This window comes from Phoxinus phoxinus (assembly GCF_949152265.1).
Source record: "Phoxinus phoxinus genome assembly, chromosome: 9".
Classification (NCBI taxonomy): domain Eukaryota; kingdom Metazoa; phylum Chordata; class Actinopteri; order Cypriniformes; family Leuciscidae; genus Phoxinus; species Phoxinus phoxinus.
In genome coordinates, this window is record NC_136884.1 from 23414166 (window position 1) to 23440740 (window position 26575).

General features: G+C 37.3%; 1 protein-coding gene and 2 long non-coding RNA genes across 6 annotated transcripts; 2 read left to right on the forward strand and 1 right to left on the reverse strand.

Moving 5' to 3' along the window:
- Window positions 1-619: 619 nt before the first annotated feature.
- On the reverse strand, window positions 620-16156 carry LOC307003879. Of its 3 annotated transcripts, none has more exons than XR_013798860.1 (8): window positions 15745-16156; window positions 12474-12726; window positions 12009-12213; window positions 8818-8909; window positions 8573-8677; window positions 1204-1295; window positions 839-955; window positions 620-721 (listed from the first exon to the last, which is right to left on the reverse strand). It is a non-coding gene; the product is annotated as an uncharacterized lncRNA (long non-coding RNA). The 3 variants fall into 3 exon arrangements; XR_013798861.1 differs by lacking the exon at window positions 1204-1295 and adding an exon at window positions 10720-10911; XR_013798859.1 differs by lacking the exon at window positions 1204-1295.
- LOC307003880 lies at window positions 1422-2689 on the forward strand. Its single transcript, XR_013798862.1, has 2 exons — window positions 1422-2502; window positions 2639-2689. It is a non-coding gene; the product is annotated as an uncharacterized lncRNA (long non-coding RNA).
- On the forward strand, window positions 13940-25392 carry LOC307003876 (uncharacterized protein). Of its 2 annotated transcripts, none has more exons than XM_079622734.1 (3): window positions 13940-14147; window positions 14856-15007; window positions 23734-25392. In XM_079622734.1, the coding sequence occupies exons 2-3, from the start codon at window positions 14902-14904 to the stop codon at window positions 24681-24683; spliced, it is 1056 nt and encodes a 351-aa protein (XP_079478860.1). In that variant the 5' UTR covers window positions 13940-14147; window positions 14856-14901; the 3' UTR covers window positions 24684-25392. The 2 variants fall into 2 exon arrangements, with proteins under 2 accessions (XP_079478860.1, XP_079478859.1); XM_079622733.1 differs by having other exon boundaries at window positions 14131-14273.
- Window positions 25393-26575: the final 1183 nt, after the last annotated feature.

Below are 26575 nucleotides of genomic sequence, written 5' to 3' on the forward strand. Positions count from 1 at the left end.
AAATTAGTTTGAATGCAAAATACAAATTCACCACTAGATGGAAGTAATTCCTACTTATTGTCCCTTTAATGCTTGGGTTGGATTTAGCTATTTCAGGATAGATATGGCTTTCATCTTAAATGTGTTTGGTTATTGCAAAAAAGTGATGACCACTACTAGTATAGAATGTGTTAAAGGAGTAACAATAACTATCAGATTATCACTATGTCTTCATATGGGAACATTACAGATTATATTTCAGATAACAACAGAATATATAATGTGTTATTCTTTACTGTATTTTGCACCTTTTTTGCTGGGTGGCAGTGTTAAATTGCTGACTGTTATTACAATCAACTGAATTTTGTGAATTTAAAAAAGCACAAAAATACAAAACATTACTTACCATCTTCTTGTGCTTCCCAGGGCAGAACAAAATCATCAGAGAGACTGCATGCTGCTTCAGTGTCAATTTTCTGGTTTGGTGTTGTACAGCACTATCTTCTCTCTAAGTGTCTTTTTGAGCTCACCAAGTCTTCTCCGTTTGCGTTAAAAAAAGGTAAAAAAAAGGTTAAAAAAAGATTATTAGAGAAAAAAAACAAAAAACAAAATGCAAGTTGAGTGATGTAGTAGCATATACCATTTTGTCAATACAGATCATGCTTCTTTCTTCGGATGGAATAAATAATCTCATGGATTTCTGTCTGGAGCTCTTCCTGGCTACTGTGAGTATTGTGTCTCTCTTGAAAACCAGAAATAAGCAAAGTTGACCATTACAGAAAACAGAATCACTGCAAAAATGTAGACAAATATATAGAAATAAAGTACCAATTTATACACCAGCGACTAGATGACATACCAGTGGCTGCCCATTGACATCACACACCCTGCATCTGCATCCTCCATAGAGATGTTTAACTCCAGTTTGAGACTTTCAAGATTGGCTGCTTTCATTTCTGCTCTCTGTGTAGTCTATCTAAAAATAAATAAAAAATATAGCATCACTGCAAAATTCACCACAATTGCCCCCGAAAAAAATGCAGGGAGAGCGCGATCACAGTCCCCCCACTGCCAGTTATGCAGTCAAGATTATACATTTGGGGAATTCGCAGGGATCCGCATAGCCGGAGTGCAATGGATGAACCACTTTCTTGATTATAGTGTCTCCAGGGCCCAGAAAACACCTCAGACTCAGTGGGTTAATGTGCAGTGTAGGCTTCTTACTTTGACTAATCTTTTCGCCAGTGTCTTGTGGAGATTTTGCACCTTCCTATGGTTCCATCCCATGGCAAGCACAGTTATCATATCTCCTCTGCCTATAAAAAACAAAGCCCTTTGAAAAAAAACTTTTTTCAACCAACATGACTTGGTCATATACTTTGTAGTAAGAGCTGCCCTTGAAAGGAAGCTATTGACCTGTTCCACCTCTTCACCAACAGTATTTCCTGCACCATCCTGGCTTCTACCGCCCCACCTAACCTGCTCCAAAGAAGAAGATCAAGACCTTTGTCATTCAAATCTTCTGTTTCTGTATCCTCAATTGAATTTGGTGCCATGAGCAAATTTTGATGTTTAATATGTGAAAATATAATATGTTCTGAGGTAGGATAATAATGAAAGAAAAGCTTTCACAACTGCAATTGTGCAGTTAGAACTTTTGGAAGGGTTTAGCAAGCATATCCTACAAACAGCCCTGCTGTTAAACCAGAATGACCAGTACAGTATGATCACTGATAGTAATGTTAACTATGGCTGCGTCCGAAATCGAATACTTCCATACTATATAGTATGCGAAAAACAGTACGCGAGCAGAGTAGTATGTCCGAATTCATAGAATTCGAAAAACAGTACGCGAAAAGTACCCGGATGACCTACTACTTCCGGCGAGATTCTGAAGTGCGCATACGATGGACACTTTACTATCCCATGATGCCACGGGAGAGAGGAGTTGTCGTTATATTTGAAAAATGGCAGAAAACTGAGACGCGGCTGTTTTCAAGTGCAAGTACTTTAGAAAACACTTTTAGTTTATTTGTGGTTAAATTGTATTTGTTTAACTTAATATAAGTAAACGATTGGCTTGTTGAGGGTGTCCTTTTCCAGCAAGTTCAGAAAAATTATAGGTTTATCATTATTATTACGGAATAGACCGAGCTAACGTTAATGCTAGCTAACACTGTTTTCTTTAAACAAAGATGTTCGTTGTTTAACAGTTTAATGAGATAGTTACAAAACTAAAGTAAATTAAAACGATTATATAGTCTACCAGTGTTGATATTCTGAAATATTTGTTGGCTACATAGCAGGCTAACTGTTAATACTGTTAATAATTTGTTTCAAATGAACACGTGTACCTCAGCTTGTCAATGTAACATTAATAGATTGACCATGGTTCATTACTATTGTTAAATTCTGTGTTGATTTTGCAGGGGCTGATGAACACACCCGTGTTTTGATTGAGTGGAGAGTGGCTAATGAAGCCCTCTTCACTGGAAAAAGAAACGCTGCAAAAAAAGGTTTCGAGTAAGTATACAAGACAAATGTAATATTTAATTTATTCAAGTGCTGCAGATTAAATGGTAAGTTAGTTGATGTAAACATTTCTACTCAAGCTCTTACTGCATTCCTTTTATGCTTGATTTCTGTGCATTTATTGCAGAGTTTTTATCACAGAGCAGAGGCTGGAGGGCAAAATGTCTGCTGTTCAGATTTTTTTTTTAAAAAGGGAAACCTTAAAACAAAAATACAAAGTAAGATTTTATTTTATTGTAGTTCACTCCAAAATGAGAATTCTGTCATGAATTAATCATGCTCGGCCCTGTAATGCAATAATTGAATGAATCATATGGTTTACAATACAATTGACTGTCTTGATAGTTTGTTTTCAAATATTGTAGGATCTGAAATGTCCACAGACTGGGGTGAGCACTGAGGGAGATGTAACAGCAGCATCCTGGAAATGGTATTCTGCTATGGATGAGGCAATAGGGGGCAGACCCTCCATCACACCACCCACCCTTATTGCCTCATCTGGGCCGCATGTTGCTGTTGCCTCTCCATCCTCAGTGAGGTCAGAGCGTGAAAGAGTAGGGAGGAAAAGAAAAGATGTTGAGATGATCCGAGAGATGGAGGAGAGGGAAGCTGAAAGAGAAAGGGATGCCATTGAAAGGGAGGAGAGGCGATGGAGAGAGATGGAGGAAAAGGAGGAAAGAAAGAGAGCGACGAGAGCATGAGAAGAGACTAGAACAGGAGGCCAGAGAAAGAGAAGAAAGAAGAGACCGAGAAGTGCGAGAGAGAGAAAGGGAGACAAAAGAGAGAGAGGAAAGATTCCTTCAGCTACTCCAAATTGCAAAAAAATAATAGTAATAAAGAAATAAAATGATACACCCTCTCTTTTCATTTATTTGTTAGTAAGTTCACTGTGTCATGCTGTTTTAGCTAGTTTTATTACAAAACACTTAATTCCCAGGGATTTACAGTAGCTAGATAAGATTGTCATTTGTAAAGTGTTTAATATGTGTCATTGAGTAATTCATATTTTTAAAGCAAATTGCTGGTATATCTGAAAAACGATGTTGTCTGAATATGAGTGCCGCGCCGTAGAGAAATACCCACACACTCCAGACACTGTTAAAATGTAGAGCCCCGGAAGTGATCTCTCGCGCATGTACGTCACTCATTGTTTACACAGAACAGAGATTTTATGTGGCATAGGTTCCACTCGTGACAACATATGCTCTCCACTTCTGTTGGCATCTCACAACACTTGCTACAAGAACACCATCAATTTTGAAGAGATCTCTGTCTCTCTGAGGGTTGGAGACGTGCTGCTGCAGCGAATGCTTCATCCTCCATCGCTCTGAGTTCTTGATCTGTGTATTCTGGTTCAAATAAATATGGTTGTGAAATAAATTCAACGTTGTCTGTTGATATACCGAAATCGTCTTCCATTGCGATATCCTGTATATCTAAATATGTTTAGATCTTCACAGTGAAAGGTAAAACTTCTGAAATCTGAGTGACGTACTGTACACGCGCAAGAGATCACTTCCAGGGCTTTCCGGCACTTGCGCAGACAGAAGCGCCCGCGCCCTCAGAGTACTTGGACGTGACTGTGATTACAAGAGGTAAAAACTATATAAATACTGTTTGTTTTCTCACACAAACCACTTGTTTCGTGTCTTAGGCCATCAATGTGTACTTACATTTACGAGTCATTAAATCATGTTTAATTTGGACTTCTCTGTGCATGCTCTTTGAGGCGGACCCCATAGACCTGCATGATATGACTGACAGACAAGAACGGTTTGACGTAAAAATATCAAAATTGAAAATACTGTGGAAACAAAGACACCTACATCTTGGATGCCCTTGAGGTAAGCTAAAACATATCAAAAATTAATTTAAAAGTGAACTATCCCTTTAAAACAAATATGTTTACTATTTGACTAGTATTTGTACAGCACAGGACAAAAGAATATAGTAAGCCATTATTATGGTTGACTTCATCTGGTCGGATATACAGATGGTACTCAACCAGAATGCCTATTACCGCCGCGACAGGCACCGCGGCAAAACTACCGCGGTAAAAATAATCCAGTCGCATTTCAAAGTCATTCACGAAATGACCGCCAGGTGGCGCAGAGGGACATTGTGCAAAACAGCAGCTATTGCCGTATTTTGAAATGTAAGCGGGGTTAATGTCAATTAACAGATGAAATAGGCTACTAATAGAACATTGTTTAGGACAGAAAAATAGAATCATAATTTAAAAATAGAGACGAGAACAATATAGCCTTTATTTCATATTGTAGCCTAGACGTCGGTGGGCGACATAAGCCTATTGCCCGTTGGGAGCAGCAGCAGCGTGATAAAATAATAATAATAACAAAAATAACGAACAAAAATAAATTAGGTGCAAAGAAGCTGATTATTTGTTTACTACTCTATTGAGGAATAAGACGAATGAGCGCTTCTCTGGAACAGATTGGATAAACCGGGCTTTTCTAAATGAGTAGGCTACATTCATGGCCGAGTGGTAGAACTGACTTATCGGTCATTTGGATGACACGGGTTCGCATCCCGAAAAAACATAGACTATTGTACATTTTAGACTATTAATGCATGTCATAGCCTGTTATTAATGCAGACAATCAAACAAACAAAACACTTTTTTTATACAGGATTGCCTTTTTTTTTGGTTTCTATAAAGAGTTTGTAAAACATGGTTTTAAGCAAGGTACGATTTGCCAGGGGGACGGGGATTTCCTTCTGGTCTAAACATCCCTGCTTCTGCTGAATTATTTTAATCCCCCCTCCCTCCACAGTAATCAATGCTATAAATTACTTCACCAATAGACCATTTAAAATATATAATGTAAAGATATGCAACAGGCTCGTTTAAACGACTAACAATAAAATCAGAACCAGTTTCAGTTACGTTCATTCCAGTGGCCTTAATGCATGCACGGCTTTCAAAATGTCACAAAGCTTTTTGAGATTGTTTTGAATGAAATATTGAAGTTTATAATTAAGTATTTTGGCACACCACGCCGAGTGGCACTATCCATTGTTCTAAAGTCGGGTTTTATTCTGGCATGTTGAATTAATGTTCGGCAGACGCGGCGGCGCGTTCATTTGGATTTATTTTTCTCATAACAGACAGATAAAATAACTTAGGCCAGTTAGGCTACTCCGTAGTTTTTTAGTCATACAGATCAGAGTAGAGTAGCCTACATCGTTCAAAACTGTAAACTTTTATTCATATTCAAACTTTTATTCAAAAGTTTATCTGTCGTCTCTGTCTCCAGGAACTGCGCGTCACAAAAATGAACCGAAAGCCACTTTCCTCCGCTCAGTCACGATAAGAAATCGGCTATGTCTAAAGCCTTTAAATGTCTAAATATTTAATAAATGTTATCTGATTAGGTAATCCGTATGAAACCGAGAGGTGCAGAGGATCTACTCAAACTAGCTGTGAGCGCTTCCCAATGATGAACGGACAAGGGTGAAAATCTCGCTATAATTAAATGTAGTCTAGGCTAAATCGCCCTGAATTAAATTGTAAAAACAGATCAGATAATTTATTTGTCGAAATGTTGCGATATTGTTTCATTTAAGTTCATAATTATTATATAAATGTTATTTAGTTTAGCAGCAGCAAGCACTGTGGTTCGAGATTTATATATAAAAAAAATAATAATAGCTAATTCACAAATCGCGCACCCTGGTTGTAAGGATCCAAAGATCCCCGTGGAATTTAACATTGAGTTGAACATTGTATTCATGACAACAAATGAACATGCGTTTGTATTTAGGTTTGCTTGGAAAAAGCTGGCCCAAACCGAGGTAGTGTTTTATTTCTTCAATTATTGAAATAATTAAATGTTTATTAATAAACTTTTATGACAGAAACATTAGCCTACATAGCCTAAATAATTTAATTATTTCATTATCAACACTTTACTATAGCCTAATGCTAATGTCTAGTGTGAATTCCGACTTTTCTTTGTTTTAAGTCGGTCTCGAGCTCTGATCGCCTGTGGGGGGTTGGGGGTTCAGGAGGTGTTGAATGTTCTGTCTTTCATATGCAGAGTGAGCCTGATGACCAGGCAAAGGCAAAATACTTTTAAAGATAAATCTCTCGATGTGTCCAAATGTAGGCCCTTAAATTATAAATATTGTAGTTTTATGTATTGTATTTAAAGAGGTTTCACACACACTTTCAGTTGAAGTGTTCAACCCATTTGTTTAAACTGGTTTTGTAGAATTTTAACATGTTTGAGTAGTGTGTTAGTGTGTAGTAGTGTTACATCCAGAAATGTTGTCTTGAAGTAGTCTTCTTCATACTCTGCTGGTGGTGATTGGAAAGCATGTACACTCTAAAAAATGCTGGGTTGTTTCAACCCAATTTTGGGTAAAATATGGACGCCATTGGGTTAAATTTTTCAATTAGCCTACATTTTTAACCCAACATTTGGGTTTGTCCATATTTTACCCAAAATTGGGTTGAAACAACCCAGCATTTTTTAGAGTGTACTGTTGTAGAGTACACACACACACACACACACACACACACACACACACACACGCCTACATTTTAAGATTTATGTATTTGAAGTGCACATAACATTTCAGTTTGAATCACTATAATATAATATAAACAAACTAATAAATATAATGTGCATTATTTGTTTAAACTGGTTTTGTAGAATTTTAACATGTTTGAGTAGTGTGTTTGTCAACAATCTGGCATTATCTAAACATGAACTATCGACGAAACGCGTTCTTGCCAACTAAACGAATGCGAGTGAGCAGCAGATACAGAGCGCTTATTCGCGATCCACCTCGTTTTATTGTACGGTGAATTCAACCAGGCATTCTGTTTGAAGCAAGACTCAATCATTTGTTACAGTTTTTTTTTTTCGTTATTTGTATGGATGACACACAGCGACATCAGTATTATCAGCTGTATAATGGGGGTACCTGAAATCTTGTTTAATTTCGAGAGAGACCCGGCGCGCGCAGTGCAGGGAGACTAAATAAAAGAGAAATAAACTAAATAAACTAAAATAAAAGAGATCCAGCGCGAGAGAGAAGCAAAGGAAATCTTAATTTATGTTGCTTTGAACTATTTTCGTTTTGTAGACTAGCTTACTGTTTTAATTGTTTATTTAGCTGCAATTTATTTGGCAATACAGATTTAAAATGTCGCAAGAATAAGATTCTGTTTCTTACTTAATAAACTCTAACTCGATGCAACCCTGTTGTAAATAAATAAACTGCCCCCGACACTTTATTTAAACCTTGAAATGTCCAGGATCTGTTTTTAAAAATTTCTTCCTTTGCTATGGCAGGTATCAATTGTCAGTCATCTCAATTTCGTGGATGATTCACAAAACAATAATTTAGCAGATTAAAGATAGCTTCGTCATTTTCTGACGCGATCGGCTGATAATCTTCCTTCATCAGTTTTGTCGTCTGTGCAGCGGCTCTACTGGAATCTAGCAAATGTATGTTTGTGCCATTGATAATTAAACAAAACGCTTGACTTCAATAAACAGTTACCTATCTAAGCATCAAGAATGGTAAAACATTTAACGCTGTCAGCCAAAGCTAGAGATTCGATCTCGCATCGCTTGAAGCTCCATGTAGCTCGTGCTGTTGCGTTGTCCACTGCGCTATACCGTCGGTCCGCTGATGAGACGTTGCTCTTGCAAACCCTCATTGATGTAGCCTAATATTTTTCTATTGCAATGTTTTGTTGAAATGTTTTCATTATTTATTCAATGTATTAGGCCTACATTTAATTTCAGTCTTGTGATTATATGAATTCATTTAACTAATTGTTTAACTTGAATTGATCTGTTTTACCACATTTCAAACACTCTCAAAGAGCCGCGGCGCGGCGGCAGATTACGCAATAGAGAGAATAAACTGACACTTTTCAAAGTCTGCGATTGTAGCGCCTCTTAGCGGTCAAAGGCAGCAAATACACCCCCGCAATTTTACCGCCGCGGGAACGGCGGCGGTAAAAGTCTCATTCTGGTTGAGTACCATCTGTAAAAAGGTAGAAGGAAGTGACAAAACATACCGTTGATAGTCACCAATACAGTCTGCTTTCCTGGGATAATTTTGAAGTCTTGGTTTGGACCACAGGAACAGATTTGCGTCGGTGGAGGAATTGGAAGCATACACACTGGAGTAAATCAAATTTCAGAAAGTAATATCAGTAATGTCTACACATTTACTCAACAAAGTAAAATATATATATATATATATATAAAAATTCAGTTAAAGGAAACTGCAGAGGGCACCTACTACATTATCTGAACATACCTTGTTCACTGAGTTGATGTTGGCCACTTTTATCAACCACCACGAAGGATGTTGGAGGAATGGGTTTTTAAAAACCATCAAACATAGCTTCCCTATCATGGAAAAAAAAAATTCTGTGGATCTCGGCGTCACATGTTGAACAGAAAAACTGATTTCCTGAGGGAACACAGTCTAGGCACCGGACAACAGCATCAACAGTTTTGCATTGTTGACAGCAATGCTGGGTTACCATCTCTGCAGCCAACATGCAATTTAAGATCTCTGGCATTGCAGCCCTGAATGTTTTTCCAGAGATGACCTGTCTTTTGGTCCATGCAGACATGGTGGGTGTCTCTTCTACTTCCACTGATGCAGAGACGGTGACAGAAGTTAGCAGGTTTTTTAGCCTCTGAAGATTTTGATCTTAATTAATTAAAAAAATTAATTAATAATAATCATAATAATAAGGAAAAAGCCAATAAAGCAAATTAGCAATTTCTTATATGGCTTTGTCACTTCATATGCATGATGGAAATTACATACTTTTGACAGTTGCCTATATGTGACATTTTAAATTTAAATATAAAAGCTGAAATTATTTAGGCTTTCAATTCAATATGCCAAGACTTAGGACCTCTTGCAGAATGTCATTAATTTGCACCTCCTCAACCTCTGATAGCTCCCTAGTGCTGGCAGGTTTAACTGTAAACACAAATAAAAAGATAATTTATGCATAGTGCGGCCTCTCTCCTGTTCTTAACTGTAAACACAAAATGTAATGATATAGAAAACATTACTGACCAAAAGCTTAGACATTGTAATTTACTCTCCCTCATGTCGTTCCAAACCCGTACGACTTTCATTCATCTTCAGAACACAAATTAAGATATTTACCAAATATGTTCAACCAAAACTCTGATGCTTCAAAACAGTTATAAAGAAACGGTAAAACAAATCCATCTGAATGGAGTGGTTTAATCCAGTCTTCTGACGAGACACCATGACTTAACCGATTTAATTCAGGCTTTCATTCACATACAAACATTGATCAGTGAACATGCATAAAGAGCTCAACTGTACCTGCTTGATGCAGAGGAATGAACCTCTCTAAATCAAGGAGAAGGGGAAACTAAACCCTAACCAACACTTTAATTAGCCCTAGCCCATTTTGAGGTTGTTTTGAGGTATGAGACTTGCGATGTGTTTTATTTATTTATTGTAGAGTAACAATAATTACTCTTATTTTAGTACTTCAAGATGAACGAATCAAAAATGAGAATTCTTACTGTTACAAAAGATCTGCATTTTATATTGAGTTTCTAGTCAATTTGGTTTATTTTCTCTGCTACTCGTCAGTGCTTTATATTAAATAATCTTAATTAGGCAACTTTGCAGATCAACTGAGCAGGTATTTTATTCAATTTCAGAGAAATTTATGAAAAGGTTTAGTAGATAGATATGGTTAATCTTGATTTACAGAAAACAAATAATACTGTATCTAATCATATGTAGATTTGTGGGAACAGCTTTGTTGTAAAGTTGGTTAGACCCATAGGATGTGAAAATTCAGGTCAAGTCACCTTTATTTCTATAGCGCTTCATACATCTTAATATTATGACTAACTTAACAGGTATGATGCAAAGGTTTGCAATGTTATTGTTGGCAAAATTATATATAATTTGATTCAATGAAAATTGTAAAAAGCCAGGGGTGTCTAAAGTGGGCCCTGGAGGGCCACTGTCCTGCAGAGTTCAGCTCTACCCCTATTAAACACAGCTAAATCAGCCAATCAAGGCATACTAGAATCCTCCAGGCACGAGTGTTGAGGCGAGCTGGAGCTGAACTCTGCAGGACACGAGTAGGGACACCCCTGCTATGTGTTAATAATTGTGTTTGCAAAGTGTCAGAAAAAGTAGCTGCACCTTGTGTCATCTCCTCACTCTGACATTATCAAGGTGTGTGCACACTACAAGCGACTTTGTCGCTGCAGGTCGCCAGTGGCCTGCGGTGAGGTCGCTAGTGGGCGTTCCCGCTACTGGTTGCCTAGTAATGTTTGTGAGTGACATTCACGGATGTTTCTCCATGTTGTAGACAACAAATCCGTTTTCTTGCCACTACAAACAAACATTTTGGAAGGAAAATTCGAAATATAAATGGAATCAGTACATAACATGCATAATATTAAAGATGAACGAGAAACTGTGAGTGCTTTTTGCCATCGCGGCTATTTAATTGCAACAAACGGGCAAATACCGGTCTATATGGGTCCACGAAACCAATCAAAGCTCTGAGTCAGTACTGTGAATACCACTGTATGCACACGGAGATATATCACAACTTATAGGACAGTTTCTGACTGCTAAAATTAGCTTCTCGTTCAACTTGCCTCTGTCAGAGAGTGACGGATGATCACGCACTCCACTGACTTCACTCCTATTGGTTGTCGCTCCCGAAAGTCGCTCTTCATTTGCATAAAGTTAAACACATCTCAACTTTGTTGCGTCGCCAGACACGCCCCATCAGGTCGCCAACGGCCGCGATCGCGTGTGTTGCCGGAAAACGCCCGCTCCCCATTGAAATGAATGGTAACGTGTCGCTTTGTCGCTTGTAGTGTGCACACACCTTAAGGCTTCACTTTCAGTCGAACATGGTATGATCGCTCTATAAAGATTCCCACACAGCAGTGGCAGTGGCAGCTGATTAAAGGCATTCGTTATGACACTACACTTGGTGATATTGATATGGGTCATAATCCTGAATTTTTTGCTGATTTACAAGGACATGTGTCCTAGAAGACAAAAAACAGGATTATTGAGGACAAATGGATTACAAGGAAGTCATAAAAGGAAGTCATAGTCACCCTAAACCACTTTTTTTTCTGGTTTGAAGAAACTGTCCTTATAAGTCATGCTAACCTGTGTGTGTGTGTGTGTGTGTGTGTGTGTGTGTGTGTGTGTGTGTGTGTGTGTGTGTGTGTGTGTGTGTGTGTGTGTGTGTGTGTGTGTGACAAATTATACCTTACTCGTATCTTGTGCTCATCATTTAACTTTTCTCTTAGTGCTGCCCTGATTAACTTTTTTGGAACATCAGGAAACTTTTTTTGTACTGTGTCTGTGAATGCAATTCCACTTATCATATGTGATAACATATGATTGCAATTTTGCATTGCGTAACTGCAACATCATGTTGAAAAGAAGGACATTTTACTCACCTAGGATCATCACAACTTTGTCCTCAAGAGCTGGCTTTGCTAAGGCGCCTTTGTTAGCATTGCCAGCTCTTCCAGACAGCCCATGTGTGGCCAACGTCTCTATCCCAAACACTGCCACCGCCAGATCTTTCACCATGGCAGAACATGATGTGCCACCCCGTCCACAACTTGTCAGGACAGTTGGACCAGTTCCTCGCCCCTGTGTCTGTCAGGAAAAAAAGTTGGGGACACAGTATCTAAAAGCATGTAACGTTGACTACATACTGTGCAAAAGTGTTCGGCTTGTTAGATTCTTCATCAAAAAAGTGATATATTTTGCTTTAGTGTGCCAGCTGTTTTATAGGGAAGGGGGTAATCATACCAAATTTGTATTTCGTTACAAAAGTTAACATGCCTTCTACGACTTCTGCACCACACTTTATGTGAATATAGGCTATATAAATAAACAAATATATTTTTATTCACCTTTTCAGGGGGATTCTTCAGGCTTTAACTATCTTGTGGTTGTTGATTAACAGTTACAAGAGTGTCCTGGTTCATGGTCGCCCTTATTGCTCCGCCTTCCTTCAACTCCCCACAGACTCTCTTTATTTAGCAAAGATATTTAATAAAGGAAATTGCATTGTTTTAAACAACATTCTTTTGCCTTGGTTCTTGTGGGTGGGGTACATGCTGTTCCTCTGGGAAGAAGGTAGCTTCAGTGGTGAATAGCGTGTGCCTGTGACAATCAGGGAAAACAGCAACAAGCTTTTTAAAAGAAAGAGGGATAGACTCAGTTGAACTTATCAAATGCACAGACAGACATTCAACCTGTGTCTACCTCAAGGACCTTCCAGTTCTTGCAAATATTATTATTTTTTTGCATCCAACCAAATAGATGGGAGTTGAATTAAAAATAAATAGCTGGTTTTGCATTTTAATATTATAAAAGGTAAAAGTGTACAGTACACAGACTCATATATCTTGAATGTTGAAATGTCTTGGATGTTTGCATAAATGCATAATTTTGAAATGATTTGGAGAAATGGTAATTTTTTTATTATTGCCTAAATCTATTCTTCCTCTTAATTGTATTCATTTATTTGTTAAGACTCATTGTTTCTATTGCTGCCAACAGCCAGAGCATAATATATCTAAAATAGTTAAATAAATGTACTTGAATCTAATTAAATAAAAATTGTATGAATAAAAATACTGCAACTATCAGAGTTTTATTCTCTAGTCTCTAGACATTATATAGCCTATCTTGAATCCAAAACATGTAGGTTTTTTTTATATTTATTTTTCATTTTGTATTTATTTATTTTTCATTTCGTACAGGAAAAACTCCTGTACGAAAACATTTTGTTTCTGCGTGAGGTGCACGGCAGTCCTGTAGGATTTTTCACTTGTGTTGTGCTGCACAGCTGAATGAGCCCTTCAGTACAACAGAAACATGCAGAAACATCCAACACAAGTGAAAAATGTTGCAGGATTTTATAATTCCTGCAGGACTGCTGTGCAACACAAGCGAAAAATCCTGCAGCATTTTAGAATTCCTGGAGAATTTTTTTTTTAATAGTGCAGGACTGCTGTGCAGCACAAGTGAAAAATCCTACAGGATTGTATAATTCATGCAGGTATTAATGATACCTGCAGAAAAAATGAAAATCCTGCAGGATTCCTGTAGGTTATTTTTGTAAGAGGCCACACATAGATCTTCTTGTAATATTATTAATTCATCATTGTCATTAGGATACCTCCCAAAAACTTATAAGCTCCCTGTTATTAAGCCTCTTATTTTAAAAAAAAACAAAACAAAAAAAACACACAACTTGATCCTAGAGAATGAGTTAACTACAAATCTACTTGAATCTCCACACAAATGAATATCACAAATGCTCTGTAGGTTGTGTAATTATATTTAGATATAAGCCAGAAGGAGAAAAAAAATTGAACAAATATCAGTGGTATTGATAGCTTTGGGAATCTGCGATTGATCCTTTGAATCAATCCTTTATTTTGTCATTTGAATGTGTTTTCTGTTTGTGATTTTCTATTATTATTATTTTAGCGTGAGGAGGACTTTTATTATGGTGTGGCGACATGATGTCATAAGGCTGCTCCGTGCTCCTGCGTCTGTGATTTAGCTGAAGAAAGGTTTGTGTTTAAATCATTGCAACCCGTTCAGACACATATATAGAGAATGGTGACTTGATTGATTATTAATGAAGGTAACAATAGTTATGTATTGCTTCTAACAACATTAATGAACGTTCTTTTTTTGTGAGTAAAGCACATCCATACATGAGTAACAGAAAATGTGCGTCTCATTTCGCTCCCTACATGTAAATCAGTTCATCATTCACACGCTGTTTGGTCACTGTCAAGTAATGATAGAGAAACCCGTTTTTTGAAACCAATTCAAATTCAATTGAATCAAATGCTTCTCAAAAGGATTGACAGTTAGTAGTGCTCGAATCACAGCACGCTGACGACACCTGCAGTACAACCGTGTAAATGCAACAAGAACAACAACACAAACGTGTGTAATGACAACTTCTACAAATCAACTGCCAATGTTTTCAAGACGGTGTAATTATTAAATATAATGTACAAACCACATGTAAATCATAAATATCTAAATATTTAGTATTATTGTTTATATAATAGGCTATGTGTTCTTTTGTTAAATAAGAGGCTTAATGCTAGTTTTGAGTGTATTTTGGCTTTATGTAATTTAAACCCTCTGACTGTCTCTTACCAGTAGGCGCTGACTACTGAACTAGAGCTGATTGAGACGCACACAGAGATTTAGCTTGGATTCATTTTTCTTTCTGTTAATTATTCTCATCTTGAACATGACAGAGTGTCTAAACAAACAGAAAAACTCCTGGTGAAGCGACTGAGATCCATGCGACACACTGTTATAAAGATGGCGTTTATTAAAGAAGAGAGTGAAGACATTGAGATTGAAGAAACATTCAGAGTGAAACAAGAAGATACTGAGGAACAAACAGGTTGGTTTCATTCTTTTCATTCAAGTCTTTCTTTGGTCATTCTGCGTACTGTACCTCTTTATCTCTAGATGCAACTTGTCACAAATTAAATGAGTAAAACAACAAAGAAATAGCCAAAACAAAACAGTTATTTTGTGTAACATCAAGCCATCATTAACCCAATAACTACTTCTGAATTGACCGTTCGCAAAACCCCACCCTCGGTCCTCGTCCAATCCTAGCTCAGTAACTGTAACTAAGGAGAAGGACCCCCGTCAAACATTGTGATTTCAGCAAGAGGGTGAAACGATATGGCACCTGCAAGTCTGATTGATACCAGGTACCCCAAAAGTTTAGAGGGAGGGGTCGTTTTTTCGCCTTTCCAAAGCCCAAGACCCAAGCGGAAAGATGCCGACAATGGATTAAGCAGTGTGGGAGACCTCACTCACAGCTAACTGCCTCGAAGATTAATTAAGCAAAAGTTACATATGTCTGTTCTAAGGTAAGTAAAGCTAGCGAGCTAACTTAGCTACTTAAACTACTAATTGATCATTGATATGCTAAGTACATACAATCTGTAAAACTGGACAAGTTAACAGTTGTTGTTGTCCTATATAGCATTATTATCGAAAGTAACAGTTAGTAAAGTTAGAACATTAGATACTTTATAATTCCGTAGGAAATTCAGGCAGCCTGTACGGTAACGTTAGCTGTTATAGCCTGGAAAATATTTAACATTTAAAACGTAGGCTACTTACCCCGGCAGTGCAGGAACATGACTGGTCCACAAGGCTGTGCTGGCTACATTGCAAGAACAGGTCGTGAGGTTTCTCATTCTTGGACTGAGACCGGTAACGTTACACCTTTGCCTCGATTGTTGTAATATTCCCGTCTTTGCTTATTTTAACATATCCCTCCACTGCATATTGCAGCCCTTTCTGTCGTAGCCTGAAGGATATGGCTGCTGCATTACTCCAAAACCAATCACTATGGAGCTCAACCCATGGCTATGTGTCTGGTTCTCAATTGTTTGACGGGCGTAGTAACAATATCTAGGGGGCGTGGCTTTTGCAAACGGTCAATTAAAAACATTAAAAATCATTCATTTCTATTACTAAATTATGCAGCAGTTTCTAAAAAATACATTTATCCCCAAAAATGTATTGTAAATATTACTTTTTTCCTGGTATACTGATTGAAACACTTTTACTCCTCGAAATAATAGAGTTTAAAAGGAAATAATACTAAATTTTCCTGTCATCTCTGTAAAGCTGTTTTGAAACAATCTGTATTGTAAAAAGCGCTATATAAATAAATGTGACGACTTGAAAAACACTTTCTCCTTTAAGTAAGAAATTTAATACATTATTTTTTTATATATATTTGTCTCATATTCGTGTGATGCACATGAAAACTAACAATTTTCAATATTCACAATTCTTCACAAAAATGGTTCAGTTTTCCTTTTTCAAGGACACTATTTTTCTAATATTTTATATGTGAATTACAGACTCCAGATCACTCTGATCAATGAGTTATATACTCATTTGAACCGCGCACACCGACTGTTTATACTAGAGCAGATGTGTTTACTCGATGATCGTTCTTGATCACGCGAGCACTAAGCAGCACTGTGAGATCCAGAGAAGTGCTTAAATTCAGCAAAGATCACAAATGTCTGTGATTTAAACTAGTTTAAAGCCAGGTGAAAGCGCTGACAAACACTGTGTGCAAGATACAGTCAGAAGCTTTTTTTAAGGCTAATGTAGGAACTCTAACTGCACCATGATATTGTGGCAGAAGCGTGGGATATTCGTTTATATTTTTATTATTGTGTATATGATGTATTAAATGTATTAAAGGAGTAGCCTAATGGAATATAATTACAGTATTTTTGTGATTAAGCTATAGCATTTGTGCATTTATACAAAATGTAGCCCATTTAGGCTACTGTTTTTCATACAAATACCATAGAAACCATATAGTTACATTTTACCATGTAGTGAGGTGCTATATGCATGGTTTTAATTGCGGTTATCGTGATCAAAATGAATGCTACTATAGAATACCAATGGTTAAATTTGATAAAACTCAAACAGTCAGAATATCTAAATTTTACCATGTAAAAATGAGGTTATTACTTTTACAAATGTTACTGTTTTTGTTCATTTACACCTGCATTATAACTCAAGCTACTACTACTACTGTCAACTCACTGTCAAATGTGCATTTAAGAGACAACACGTAATATTATTAATATTGCAGTGCAAACTGTACTGAAGGCAACACAAACCTTTCATGACTTTAACCCCTTAAGCGGCACCCCCTTTTTTTTAATAGACATGAAAATGCACATTCCTAACTTCCCAACATCCCAAAAGCAACGTTAACAACTATGATCACATCTTCCATGGTTGTCAACGTAATTTAATCATTTGTAATTTGCTGAAACTATATTTTCCAATGAACATTAGCAAACAGCATCGCAAACTTGTGTGGTTGGAAATAAGGCTGGGCGATATAACGATATCGACGATGTCTCGCAAGTATCGCGATGCCGATTATAACAGTCGATTCTAGACGATAATCGTCGATATAAAAAAAAGACATAGCCTATATTTCACATAGCCCTATAGTTACTGTACACACATTTATTCACATGCAATAATATGAATTAAATGTTTTATAGGCTAGTTAGGATTAGGAATAGAAAATTGATTCTTCTTGATAGAATTCTTTAAAGCGCAAGACGAAAGAGCACTTCTGCATGCGCTATATGTTCTGAGCTGCACACTCAAACAACGAGCCCGAGCCGCCTCTCACATAGTGCACGGACAAATACACAGAATTATATCTCACAATTATCCTTAGTTAATTTATGGAATCAAATAAACATCAAAAGAATTGTTGTTTCAACCACAGAAAGACGTCACACACTTTTTTTCAAGTTCAAATATCCCTGTAAACAGTCGCTTTTGTATTCGGTTGAGAAAGTAAAATACTCGCTGCCACCATTAATAATTATCAAAATAACTCCCTGAACTTTTGTAACTTTAACTAGCTTAATATTTTATATGCCCGTTTTTCGGTGCTGACTGCTCTAATTGCAAGAGTCTGTGTACCCAGCTAGTTTTTGGTTCCCAATAACGTTCCCTATTGGTTATCCAGGAAAGTTTTCTTAACGTAAATAGAACGTTCTATTTACCAACTCGGAACGTTCTCCTTAGGTTATAAAAATAGAATCTAAAAATAACCTAAAGGGAACGTTCCCAGTACGTTCTCCTTTGGTTATAAAATGAAACCTAAAAATAACCTACAGGGAACGTTCTTGGTTGGTTCCCAAAAAAGTAACCAAATGGGAACCATACGGGAACGCTAGGGGAATGTTCCGTGTTTCCTGGGTAGCCACAACCTTGAGATACGTTCCCGGTCATACATCCTTTATCCTACTTTCGTAATTTTGTTAAACATTTTTTCTGGATTTCTTGATCTTTAAATTATTTTAATTTTATTCATATGCTATTCGTTTTTATATCATTTTGTTCTGCAGACGGAAAAAATAAACTATCATGTTAATTCAGAAAAGCAGAGATATATCCAATTAAAACAAAATGATATAATCAAGTAGCCTAGGCCTATTTTATTTTGGTTTACAGGCTAATAAAGTTAATCAGAAAAACACATAGTAGAATTAGGCTAACTTTACCCATTTCTGAATATTAATTTAAATATTGCACATAGCCTAATAAATAGGCGTAATCAAAAAGCACAAACATGACCATTGTAATTAAAATTAAAATTACATTATATTGCAAATGGATGAAGAAATTTCGTTGATTTGAATATCTCATGCACGCGTTCGGAGTTTACAATGTTGGCAGCTCCGTTACAGTATATTGGAAGCGTTATACTTATTTGCTTTAAATTAAAAAAATAAATTAACAAAAGCAACAAAATAATACCCAAATATAACTTTTAATGACTTCTGTCTCTGAATAAATTATAAATTATTTCATAAACAGCTTAAGGTGACCTTGGAACTCTAAGACCAAAAAGGAGGAGAAAAAAAAAAAAAAACGTTTTTGCTCATGCAGAACGAAAAAATTCGCTTTTAATTCCTAGACAAATAACAAATATAGTATATTTAAATACAAGTTTAAAAACAGCGCTACATATTATAAGGAAATTAAACTGATCATCATTAAATCAGGCGATAGGTAGGTCTACCGCCAAAGAGGAAAGAAAGAGAAACATCGGACCTTATGAAAACAAATAGGCAAGACACTTGCTATAACATCATCATGCATCACCATTACAATCATCAAATTGTCTTCTGTTCAGTTCAGTTGTAGCCTATTTGACATTTCTCCTCGCGAAACGAAATCCGTTTCAAACACAGATGCGATAAGAACAGTGTGGAAATTATTAGCAACACTAACATAACAGCAAAGCTAATGTTTTATGCTCGTTTAAGCTCAAACTAACCAAAGTAAAACCTTTAACGTTTCAATCATTCAATTAAACGAATTAAATCGCAGGCTATCATTAGATAAATGCAGCCAAACTCAACATGACTTTTTAACGGTGTATGTCCGGTAGCGTTGTCTCCGGCGGGGCGTTTTGGGGGCGGGGCTTGGGTAGACGATATAATTGGATATTGCGATATTTTTTAAAGGCGATTATTAATAAAATATTTTTTACATATCGCCCAGCCCTAGTTGGAAATACAGATGTCCATCTGTGGTTTGAAGTTAGTGTTACATGTGGACTAGATAATGCTCTTAGGCACAATAACACAAGCTAACATTCAGTGCAATATATCTTTAATTTCATTTAAATACATATGAATTTCAATCAATGTGTTTGGCATGTCAACAACCAGTGCCAAAAACCAGTGCATGAATGCATATGACTTAAGAGGGAACCCCATCAAATAAATGAAGTGCTTTATATTTAAAGGAATGCTTACTTTGACAAGGGAGAACGGATCAGATGTCGCCTCAACCCAGAATTGCCAGATTTTTGCCAGTTAAATATCAATGATTTTGAATATTTGTTGCAGCTTACAAAGTGCAATTCTTTACAGTTTTTTTCAGTAACAACATCATTCCACCAGCAAGGAACAGAGAATGATTTTGTGCCTCTGTGATGGTACCAAGAGCTGTCGCTCATTTACAGATCGCATGCTTCTTGGTAGGGATGTAGACTCGTAAGCGTGAGTGGAAGTAGTAGGGTGCTGAGCCTGTGGTAGATCTGTAAGCAAGCGTCAATGCCTTGAACTTGATGCGAGCAGCAAGTAGTAGACAGTGCAGAGAGGAAAAGAGAGGTGTGATGTCGTTGAAGACAAAAATTGAGGTTTGATTGCACATGATGGAAGTCCAACCAGAAGAGCATTGCAGTAATCAAGCCTAGAAATGACAAGGGTCTAGACAACAAGTTATGTAGCATGCTCAGTTAAGAAAGGCCTGATCTTCCTGATGTTGTGTAGAGCAAACCTGCATGACCGAGCAGTCTTTGAAGGTCAGCTGATCCTCAAAGATTACTCCAAGATTTCTGACTGACCTTGATGGGCTGATTAAAGTTGAATCTAGCTGGATGGTGAAACCGTGCTGTAGAGTCAAATTGGCAGGGAAGACGAGAATCTCAGTCTTTGCCAGGTTGAGCTGCAGGTGATGTTCTTTCATCCATGGAGAGATGTCCGCCAGGCAGCTTGAGATGCGTGCAGCTACTGTGGGATCATCTGGTTGAAATGAGAGGTAGAGCTGGGTGTCATCAGCATAGCAATGGTAGGAGAAGCCATGTGCCTGTATGATGGGTCCCAGTGATGTAGTGTAAATGCAGAAGAGGAGGGGTCCAAGAACTGAACCCTGGGGAACCCCTGTGATCAGTTGATGAGCTTTAGATACCTCCATATGGAAGTCAATGGGGTCCATCAACTGTTTGGTTACTGACATTCTTCAAAATATCTTCTTTTGTGTCCTGCAGAAGGAAGAAATTCATACAGGTTTGAAACAACTTGAGGGTGAGCAAATATTTTTTTATTTTGAAGTCAACTGTTCATTTAACACAATTGTCATAAAGTAATTAATTTAAAAAATAAAGAAATGGGTCATAAACAAACAAATTAGTTACATACACTTCAAATAATTATAGTTAATAAAATAAACAATCCTACACCCCCTAGCAAATATGTAGCATGGATTGATACAGCAGAACAAAATGACAGTAACTGGTCCCAGCCTGCCTTTTATTGGAACGGACCTCCACTGAAACGGACAGCGCCAAACCTCCACTTTTCTCATGTAGGTAACTTAAACTCAAAATAAATATATGTTAACAAAATATAACATTATTAACTTTAAAAAAAAAGTGTGCACCCAAACTAGTCACTTGTGGTATGAAATAAATACAAATTGGAAATAAAACTAAAAAACGAACCAAATCTGTGTCTGTCATTATTATGAAATCTATGGCATGTACTGCAACAAACGTTTAATCATGAAATGCTAAAAGAATAAAGTAACAAACAAAAACAATGTGGGTGTTTTTTAGTTACCGATTTACTGTGTGGCCCCATCGCCGGCCATCACAGGATGGGATCTAGAGGGCATGTGATGTAGAATGACTGGAGAGAAGAAGTTTAGATAGATCTGCCTCAGTGAGGGGAGAGAAGGAAGGAGAGAAGATTTCTGGCTGTGGATGCTTGGTCAGAGTTTCTGTGTGTCTGGGGCTGAGAACTGACAGCTGTTGTAGTGTTGTCAGTGAAGAAACTAGCAAAATTATCAGCAGTTAAAGGGGTGGTGGAGGGGGACAGAGGAGACAGTAGGATGTTTTGTTGAGTGTGTTTTTAAACACTAGCCGCGTTTCCATTACCCTTCAAATTGCGATTTGAAAATACGCCCAATGGAAACACGTCAATTTTGCAAAAACTCCCATTTATCGCAAAAAATGTTTTACACTCGCTTGAGGTGGTTTTTCAGGCAATTTGAAAAGGGAATATTTCGCAAAACTGCAATGGAAACAGTTTTTGTGCATTTACAGGTCAGTTGATGTAGATGGCGTGGTATGTTTAGCTGCAGAAGACAGAGTTCTTTATTAAATTCATAAAAGACAAAAAAATAGCAGGAATACTGGATTCTAAAACTCAAAGAAATGCCACAATCAAGAGCTTGAAGCAGATAGGAGGGAGAAACTCCTCATATGTGCCACTCACAAGTATAAGGGGCTTTCCGTACCTTTAATGCTTGGATAACACACCTAAGTCTCTTTCAATTAAAAATAATGACTAGTGCGGTGGCAGGGATATATATAGGGTTACCAAACATCCTCTTTTGCCCGGACATGTCCACTTTTTACGTACTGTCCAGGGCGTCCGTTTAAAAAAAAAAAAAAAATCATGATAATGTCCAGTTTTCATGGGACCATGCCGCAGCAGCTCCACGCAGAGAGCACGTCAGAAAACAGAGGGCCTGTGTGTGTGTGTCCGTTCATCTCAGCCTCATTGGTCTGTCACTACTCGTCAATGTCAGAATATTTGAAATGACCAATCAATCAAAGTAGGTGGACTTTGTTCACAGAATTTTAGCAGCGTGACTCAACGCTTCAGTTTACGGTCAAGTGCGAGATAAGATGTAAGTAGCTAACAGCTTTAAAAAACAAAAGCCCAAATGTAAATTCACAGATGATTTACAGAGAAAATTCCTGTGTTTTCGTTTCGGTTGGGATCCGTGCATGACCTGCAAAGCCGGCACGTACGTGTCAGTGTCAAATAAAGGTGCTAGCGACCTTTTCCACATAAGGAAAGTATAGGCTACAAGAGAACATCAGGAGGATGATTTTTACTGAAATAGTGTAGTAGATTTATTTTTATTTTAACCTATGGCCATGTAAAAAAATAGGTTCATGTAAAAGGTGTTAAAAGCTAAACTATTTAAAATGTATATATTCTATTTTTGCGGGCTAAACGTTGAATGGAAAGGATGTATTACTTTATGTATCAAAGTACAATAACATAGTTGCAAGGTTGTGAATGCAAGTATTTTTTGATGCATTCCCCCCAAACACGCCCCCACCCCTTAACCACGCCTCCCCCCTTAACCACGCCTCCCCAAACCACGCCTCCGTCCTCTTTTCTGAAAACTAAAATAGTCGCTCGCATAAGGAAACGCTGTCATTTCGCAATATTTTTTAATCAACATTTAGAAAAAAATCGCAAAAGTTTTATGCAAATCTGTAATGGAAACGTGCCTAATGTTGATCTTGTTTTGGAAATATGAAGATTTTGCAGCATGGAGACTGATACATATTCAGGTTAGATGGGTCTTACGGTTAGAGCTATTTTCGCTCTGCTGCCCTGAGTTTTGTCCGGTGTTCAGGGAAGAACATCAGGTAACCAGGGGAAAGAGGGAGTAGTACGCACTGGCCTGGAAGAGGGAGGACAGATGTTGTCTAGACAAGAAGTTAAAGTGGAACATAAAGTGTTCGTTGTGGTATTCACATCCAGAGAATTGTGTGAGTGAATGAAGAGAGGAAAGATGGGAGGGAGAAACAGCGCAGTATTTGGGATGTGTCCTAAAGAAAGCAAAGAATTGACAATATTGACAAGAGATTCTGAGAATACAGGTAACACCTTTTTCAGTTGTTTAGTGGGTTTAGGATTCAGCATAGATGTTTTACATGTTTAAAGGTTTTCATGTCTTTGTGCCATTAAACTGGTGTTAACTTGTTTTTGTTTATTTTCACCCTAGACCTGATGGTGCTGAAAGAGGAGAGTCAAGAACTGAATGCAAACAGTATAAGAAAGAAAGATCAGTATGAGAAATGCCATGATTTCATGACTGAAGAGAAATCTTTTACGTATTCACTGACTCATAAAACAGAAACTAGAAACCTCCAGATGAGAGTTCACACTGGAGAGAGCCCTTTGACCTGCCAACAGTTTGAAAAGAGTTTCAGTCTAAAAGAAAGCCTTAAAGTCCATTTGGAAATCCACACTGGACAGAAACAGTTCATATGCCCTCAGTGTGGAAAGAGATTTACACAGAAAAAAACCCTTATTGTCCACATGAGAACTCACACTGGAGAGAAGCCTTTCACCTGCAAACTGTGTGGGAAGTGTTTCACAGTAAAAGGAACTCTTAAAACTCACATGAGAATTCACACTGGAGAGAAGCCATTTGTTTGTGAGCAGTGTGGAAAGAGTTTCCGATATAAAGAAAGCCTTAATCATCACATGAGGATTCATTCAGGAGAGAACTGTTTTGTATGTCATCAGTGTGAAAGGAGTTTCACAGACAGGAATCATCTTAATGATCATGTAAAAATTCACATTGCAGAGAAGTATTACATGTGTCATCACTGTGGAAAGAGTTTCAAACACAGAAAAACCCTTGAGAATCACATGATAATTTACAATAGAGAGAAGCATCAAATATGTCATCACTGTGGAAAGAGTTTCGAACACCGAGCACACCTTGAGAATCACATGAGAATTCACACTGGAGAGAAGCCTTATGCCTGCCCTCAGTGTGGAAAGAGCTGCACGACGAAAGGAAATCTGAAGATTCACATGAGAGTTCACACTGGAGAGAAGCCTTACAAGTGTCTTCAGTGTGAGAAAAGTTTCACATATCACACAGACCTGAAACGGCATTTGCAGACTCATTCTGAAAAGAAATTGCCGTCTTCCTCAGTGTGACTAGGTTTGGAAAAATTAGCAATTTCAACAATCATCTGCTCATTCACTCTGCAGAAAAACAATTCAGTTGTGATCAGTCTAATAAAAACATTACACTTGCACATACATGTAAAAAGTCATGTAAATGTGAGACCCTGTTTGTGTTCTTTGTTAAAGAGTATGGCAATAGAAAGTGTGAATCTGTTTAAAATAAAGGCTACTTTAACTCTGCAGCTGAACGTGGGTTTCATCTGTTTGTCCGGCTTCATGACAACTTCTTTTATTTGTATTATTCTTTATTATTCTTTCATTTAAGACTTTTTATTTTTGTGCATTTTATTCCAGTGGCCACACCTGACCATCTTCTTTGCTAAACATTAAGCGGTTTAGGTAGACAGGCTTTAATTTAGACCAGGGGTGGGGAACGTTGGTCCTGGAGGGCCACTCTCCTGCAGAGTTTAGTTCCAACCCTAATCAAACACTCCTGAACAAGCTAATTAATGTCTTCAGGATCACTAAGGCCAGAGCTTTCTCTATCCGATGTTTTTCCCCCCTCGTTCTAAAAAAAATTCCGTAAACACGACGTTGTCTCAAGAAATATCTGCGTACACACAAAACCACTGGAACCGACTCAAAACAATGTAATATACATGCCAGACCAGAATGTAGCACTGTAATTCTGCCACAGAGATTAACTAAAAATGGAGAAGACTTGGAGCATGTGTATAATCCTTGCGCGCTGTGTACAATAATATTAGTCGTCTTTTCTTTTTCATTTTTTTTTTTTTTACCAAGAACTTTATTGAACAATATGAACAACCATAAATGGCCTGGTACAAAATAGGGACATATCACAATTTTTGAATATTCGATTAGTTAGCGAACGGATAAAGCTTGCCACAAAGAAGCGGCAAAGTAATCATTATGATGTATCAAATATAGCAAGGAGACATTTTAAATGTTTATTAATAAATGTGTGTTTTCTGTGTCAGTCTCGGCTGCAAAGATGTTGGCGAAGCTGACATTTTCGCAGTAGGTGAATGCGCCTATAGAGATAAATGCACATTTCATACAGTTGCCTGTTTTTTTCTTTTCGTTTTGAACTGTTTTGTTTAAAAGTAGACATTTCAAGCTTTCTATAGGTATATTTCTGAGTTTAGTTTCATTTATGAGACGAGCTCCAGTTCACAAGCAATGCAAGTTGCGCCAGCGCCTCAATGTACTCATTATATTGTCTGCTATATTTGCTTTTTATTGATTAAATCCAGGCAATTGGTTGATGAAACATTGATTATAATTAAGATACAATACAAAATGAAATTCACTCTAAAGAGAAAGGCTTTATACAAAACAAAACTTCATGAAGTGGTCAAAATTATGTCTGACCCACTCCATATATATATATACATTGTGCATCTTATGATCTTATTCACTTTTCATATAGGCTAATCAACATAGATGAACTTAAAAAATAACATATTATTTAAACATAAATATTCAACTAAATACGTTTTCTTTAATGGCTACAACACGTAGGCCTACAGAGAAATTTAATTTCGGAGCCGAATTTGAGTGAATGCTGTTTTACCGGGTAAATTTTTCCAATAGTATCTGTCTGCATCCTGCAAGACTTCAAGTTATGTCCCTTCAAGTTACGTCTCACTTCAAGTCGCTCACTGTTTTTTTTTTCTCGACTTAAAGCAGCGCTGCACAGACCGGTCGGTGTATGATATCAAAGTACCGCGAGAGCGATTAGAGCGAACAGACAGTTTTGTATGCTTTTGAATCGCTCTCGCGCGAGTTTAACATAAACAGAACATACTAGAGTTGATTAAACTGACTCATAGCTGTTCAAGAACCGAAATGCTTGTTTTGGTAAAGCAAGCTGCAATCTGCATTAGTGCCAGATACTG

What these genes read in the sequence shown, in the direction of transcription:
- LOC307003876 (XM_079622733.1), top strand. An exon ending in AGATACTGAGGAACAAACAG is followed by an intron (nt 15,008 to 23,733) that starts GTTGGTTTCATT and finishes TTTTCACCCTAG; the next exon opens with ACCTGATGGTGCTGAAAGAG.